Genomic DNA, 6,461 nt, shown 5'->3' with positions numbered 1-6,461 from the left:
CAACTGCCTGGTACCCAATTTTGTCAGGTCGGCTAACTCCAGCCGCTGTAAATAACGTGACACTGACTTGCCCGCGGCCTGAGCTGCGCTGATTGGTGCAGCGCTGTGTTGTGCAGGCAAGCAGCTTTGCGCGGTTGGTGGGGAGATCCGCGAGAAAACGTCGCAGCACATCCGCAAGTGGATTGACACACCCCCTGCAACAGGTTACCAACAGCTGCCAAAGTGTTTCGTGGGTTTTTGTTTGACAATCTCCGTCGCACTCGTATCCAGTGCGGGTTCCTGGCGTTTGCTCCTTATATTTCTTTCACTTGCAGTACTAGCGGGCGCGATCTTTGATCTTTGACGGGAGCTGGAGGTTGCAGTGCGGGTGGGTCTGTCCTCCAGCTGACGCACCGCTCCACTTTGCGCTGACTTTCAGGCACAAACCTCGCTTGATCTCATTCAGTTCCGGCTGCAGGCAGAGGCAGCCGCTGCTCACATGGATTGCGTTGTTTACCACGGTATTCGTGCCATTTCTGTTCAGGGAGCTATGGTCGCAGATTTGAGCGCTTGTATTTCAGATCTTACCACCTTGTCTTAAGTTTTTTTTTAATTGAACGACTGGATCGATTTTGGGGACCTAAACCATCTCCGAAAAAAAATGTGGGCGAATTTCGTGCTGCTTTTATGTCAGCACTTTATTTTTTCCTCAGGTAAGTACAAAGTTATTACATTTTGATTTGCTATTACATTTAAGCAAATGGACAAATTTATCAGTTTAATGGATGAATTTATCAGTAATATAACCATTTGTTTGCGAAATATGAATGAATATGCTAATGGCCATTTTCTTAAAATAGTTGTAGTTGTTCGTCAGATGATATAACATTTATATCAAGCAGGGAAGACTTGCCCTGCTCAGTGAGTCTAGGCCGTATTTATTGGAACAAGGAAATAATTATTCACATAAAATGTTATCAATTTCGATGTATCTTTCTGGTCGGGGGTGCAGTCATTTCGTGGTCCGCCTTGCAGTCGTGTTTAATGCCCGCTTGCAGTGTAACAGGATACTTAGGAAATACAGTACAGCCAAAAGCCTTATGTGAACTTTTGCTGAAATACTCGGGGCGAGCGCCTTTATTTACGGACGCTGAACAACAAGCAATGGTCTCAGATGAGCGTAAAGGAGGCTCAGAGGAACTGGCAGAATAAGGATGCGTCTATGGTTCAAACTAACAATGTAGTCCTGGAATTTCAAATGTGAATTTTTTCAAATGCAAGATGTGTGTTAAGTCACCAGTAACTGTCCCCTTTTATCTTTCCAGCAAATAATGTTTCGGTTCCGCATACATCAGCACAAATAGATTCGGCAACAAGCGCTACTGCATTTCTAGCTGACAATTCATCGACCACCTTTGGCTCCTCCACGCCTCTCACCACAAACTTGCAAAACACAACAGCAGCAATCCATTCAAAAGCAGATGCAAAAACAAACTCTTCACTCTCTTCCTTCAGTCCAACTATGTTCACAAACACAAGTCACCTAGCGAGCACTGTGTTACCCATTGCACCACTGAACCACACTTCTCAACGCGCTACAACCGTGTTATCCACACCAGCTCCCGACATAACTTCAAATAGTTCAGTCATGGTGACAAGTTACTCGCCCAACATGACAAACAGCTCCTCTCAGAGTGATAATGCAACCAGTACAACATACAGTCCGCTGACAAATAGCACGGCCCAGACAACTTCACTTCATACTTTTGCCACCAATACTTCTTTCACAAGCAGTGAACCAACTTCCCTTCCAAATGGCACCGGGCAGAAAGAGGTCACCACAGTAAAAGTCCCTGCTATCACCTTTACAGTACCTGCTGCTTCCACCACCATTTTGCCATCTTCGAGCCTAACCTCCTTACCAAGCACTGGTCTCTCAACTAACCGTATGGAAAAGAAAATTGCGACTCTAAGCAATGCAGGTAAGAATTAATGCGACTATTTCAAAGACGTGTAGGTTCGGAGTCTGTGCATCAGCACTCCCTGTAAAAGTAAAATCATTACAAAGATTTACTGTGACCTTTGCCTGTTTCCATTGGGCTCTGTTTTGTGTATTTCTGTTTAAAAAGTGAGCAGAACTGGCAGGGAGACAGGACAGTGCCAGTGATGTGAGTGCAGTTAAAAGGACAACTATTGGAAGCAGCTTGCTTCAATAACCATATGGCTGTAAAAATGCAAATGGCTTTCTAGGCTTCATTTCAAAAGATACAAAATATCAAAGCCAAGAAGTAATGATCAGCTTATATAAAACCTTACGAAGACCTCGGTTAGAGTACTGTGTGTGCAATATTGGGTTGCACACTATAGGAAGGATATTGAGGCCTAAGAGAGTGCACAATGCATATTCACCACAGTGCTTCCTGGTATGATGAAATGCCAATATGAAGAAAGATTTGGGTTTGATAGCTCATTCTGGTTTTTTAATCTTCATTAAATATAGTATGGCCTGCTACCATGTCGATTCTAAAACACATTGAGCCATAATTTGCTGCAGCAGGACATCTAACTGCGGCTGCCGTTAGTTAGATATTCCCTTAACCTGTTCCGCCATACAACGAGATCATGGCTGATCTATGACCTAACTCTATATATGGGGCACATATCCCTTAACACCTTTGGTTAATAAAAATCATAGATTTAAAATTAACAATTGATCAATTGCTATTTGCGGAAGAGTTATTCTACCACCCTTTGTGTTTAGAAGTTTAGAAGTATTTCCTAACTTCACTGCTAAACGGCCTGGCTCTAATTTTTAGACTATGCCCCCTAGTCCTAGACTCCTAGTTTCTCTCTATCTACCCTATCAGTTTCCTTTATATCTTGAAAACTTTGATCAAATCACCCCTTAACCATCTAAGTAACTAGTGGGGTGCCGCAGGGATCAGTGCTGGGACTGCAACTATTTACAATCTATATTAACAACTTGGATGAAGGGACCGAGTGTAACGTAGCCAAGTTTGCTGACGATACAAAGATGGGAGCAAAAGCAATGTGTGGGGAGGACACAAAAAACCTGCAATAAGACATAGACAGTCTAAGTGAGTGGGCAAAAATTTGGCAGATGGAGTATAATGTTGGAAAGTGTGAGGTCATGCACTTTGTCAGAAAAAAATCGAAGAGCATGTTATTATTTAAATGGAGAAAAATTGCAAAGTGCTACAGTACAGCGGGACCTGGGGATCCTGGTGCATGAAACACAAAAGGTTAGTATGCAGGTACAGCAAGTAATCAGGAAGGACAATGGAATCTTGGCCTTTATTGCCAAGGGGATGGAGTATAAGAGCAGGGAAGTCTTGCTACAGTTATACAGGGTATTGGTGAGGCCACACCTAGAATACTGCATACAGTTTTTCTTTCCATATTAAGAAAGGATATACTTGCTTTGCCTTGGAGGCAGTTTAGAGAAGATTCACTAGGTTGATTCCGGAAATGAGGGGTTTGACATGAGGAAAGGTTGAGTAGTTGGGCCTATACTCATTGGAATTCAGAAGAATGAGAGGTGATCTTATAGAAACGTATAAGATTATGAGGGGGCTTGACAAGATGGATGCAGAGAGGATGTTTCCACTGATAGGGGAGACTAGAACATAGGAGGCATAATCTTAGAATAAGGGGTTGCCCATTTAAATCTGAAATGAGGAGGAATTTCTTCTCTGAGGGTTGTAAATCTGTGGAATTCGCTACCTCAGGGAGCTGTGGAAGCTGGGTTATTGAATAAATTTAAGACAGAGATAGACGGTTTCTTAACCGATAATGGGTTATGGGGAGCAGGTAGTTAAGTGGACCTGAGTCCATGATCGTATTAAATGGCGGAGCAGGCTCTAGGGGCTGTATGGCCTACTCCTGCACCTATTTCTTATGTTCTTATGTAAATTCCAGGGACTATAACCCGAGTTTGTGTGATCTCTCCATGTAATTTAACCCTTGGAGTCCAGATCTCATTCTGGTAAATCTTCGCTGCACTCCCTCAAGGCCAACATAGCCTTCCTAAGGTGTGCGATTGCTCACAGCACTCCAGGTGTGGTCTAACTAGGACTTTGCACAGCTGTAGCATTACTTCTACCCCCTTGTATTCTAGTCCTCTAGATATAAAGGCTAGCATTCCATTAGCCTTTTTGATTATTTTTTGTACCTGTCCATGACATTTTAATGAGATGTACATAGACCTCCAAGTCTCCACTGGTTCTAGCTTTTCACCATTTAGAAAGTACCCTGTTCTATCCTTTTTATGTCCAAAGTGGATGACCTCACATTTATTTACTTTGAAATCCATTTGCTATAGCTTTGACCATTTGCTTAAACTATTAATATGGCTTTGTAATTTTATGCTTCCATCTACATTACTTACAATACCACCTATCTTTGTGTTATTGGTAAATGTTGATATGTGTCTTTCTATCTCATTATCTAAGTCATTAATAAATATGGCAAATAGTTGAGTCCCCAACGCAGATCTCTGTGGGACACCACTAGTCAACATCCTGCCAACTAGAGTACCTGCCCATTAGCCCTACTCTCTGTCTCCTGCCACTCAGCCAATTTCCTAACCAGGTCAATAAATTGTCTTCAATTCCATGAGCTTCAAATTTAGCTAACATTCTCTTATTAAGGACTTTATCAAATGGCTTCTGAAAGTCCATATAAATAACATCCACAGACATCCCCCTGTCCACTACTTTAGTCACCTCTTCATTAAACACAATCAGGTTTGTTAGACATGACCTACCCTTTACAAATCCATGCTGGGTCTCTAATCATCTGAAAATTTTCAAGGTGTTCAGTTATTTTATCCTTAATTATAGACTCTAGTAATTTCCCCGACAACAGATGTTAGGCAATAGGTCTATAATTCCCTAGTTTCCCTCTCTTAAATAGTGGAGTGACATGCACAATTTTCCAATCTAAAGGAACGGTTCCTGAATTGAGAGAACATGAAATTCCTGTATGTTTAGGTTTTAAAATTTTTTGCATAGAAAGGTGCTGAAAGTGGGAGCTGATAACAGTGCAGCGAGGAAAATAGGCATCTGGAGAACTGAGTGAACTGGGCAAGCAATTGTGCATCTCCTTAACCAATCAGATTGATGGATTGTGAAATTAACAGTGCAAGGACTGAGAAGGAAGTATAAATTAGAGTGAGTGAATTCAATTCAAGTACAAATGAGAAATAGAGAGGGAAAGAAAGATTGGATTAAGAGAGCGAGAGAGAGAGAGAGACAAAAAGGGACAGAAAGGAAAATCATTTTTCTTTTTAATTTTAAATTAATTTAAAAAAAAATCTCCAGCAATTATAACGCTCAATGCCTCTGAGCCGGAGTAATTCAAGATAGAAATTTCCCACGTGTTCTTCAGAGACGGTCCCACTGTCCACAAATTCCAAGCCTGTGCTGCGATTATCTACTCTATATTTGTTTTAATTTACAGCAGTTATTTATCTCTATTTTCTGATTCACCTTTAATACTAAATTATGATTATCAGATGGATTTAATTTGGTTTCTATTAGTTACTGTATTTCTCAGTTTAGTATATTGACCTTTTACGTCTATTTACTTAAAGCTGATTGTTTGGTTTTGCCCTTGTCTCTTATGTAATATTTTAAAACATTTTAGTCGCCCCTTAATCTCCTATATAGTTAAATATTAAAGTGTGAATAAATAATTGAACACTTAGCTTTTATTCCTCGGACTCCGCTGCTCTTTCCTCTGCATTGGCTATGACATCACTTTTCAGATTCTTCACTCTGTCTGTTTTAGTGCTGTCACCATTCCGATACGCCGTGCTCTTTTTAAATGCTCTTACGAGACTATTCCCGCAATGCTCCTCTCTGTCACTACTCGGGTCCTTGGAATGTTTTCCTATTTAAAAGTGCTATATAAATGCAGGTGGTTGTTGTATATTTATTTGTTCATAAGTTTGAGACAAACTTGGGGATGTGTTTGTACAGCAGAAAAAAATAGCTCTTTGTAACCAGTCACAATTTGTATTAGTCACTCACTCTAATTGTTAGTGCACGCTTCAACATATTCCCATGAAACAGTAAATGCAAATCCTTTAAGATTCCATCTCTGTCTCAAACTCTCTTCTGTTCCTTTGTCCACTGTGATATGTTTTATGTCATATAATGCTTATAGAGAATTGGCATTTATTTAATAGTTTCTGACTATTTGGTGACAATGTGACTGAATACATGATGTTAACGCATCATTGGAAAACTTTTAATGGTCACTGGTAGGAGGAATAAATTAATGAGCTATTATGTTAAAGGCTGGACATCCTGCTTAAGCAAATGTATTGAACAACAATCGAACTGAAATGTTATTTATAAATGCCATTTGAATATCTAAGACAAGGGGGAAATAACTAATATTATTGCTGATTTAAAAAAAAAAACATTTCTCATCATGGATACGGCTACACGTCCTCT

At 40.3% G+C, this 6,461-nt stretch overlaps 1 protein-coding gene across 1 annotated transcript in view; it reads left to right on the top strand.

Moving 5' to 3' along the window:
* The first annotated feature begins 200 nt into the window (after positions 1–200).
* The window catches only part of LOC139262146 (prostate androgen-regulated mucin-like protein 1 homolog), a 47,471-nt gene continuing 41,210 nt past the window's right edge, over positions 201–6,461 (top strand). The window contains exons 1-2 of the mRNA XM_070877292.1: positions 201–692; positions 1,305–1,961. Coding sequence (XP_070733393.1) covers positions 641–692; positions 1,305–1,961 — 709 coding nt within the window. The 5' untranslated portion in view covers positions 201–640. The remainder of the gene's footprint in view (positions 693–1,304; positions 1,962–6,461) is intronic.

The sequence above is a fragment of the Pristiophorus japonicus genome, chromosome 4 (genome assembly GCF_044704955.1).
Source record: "Pristiophorus japonicus isolate sPriJap1 chromosome 4, sPriJap1.hap1, whole genome shotgun sequence".
Lineage (NCBI taxonomy): Eukaryota > Metazoa > Chordata > Chondrichthyes > Pristiophoridae > Pristiophorus > Pristiophorus japonicus.
This window is presented reverse-complemented; position numbering and strand designations above follow the sequence as displayed.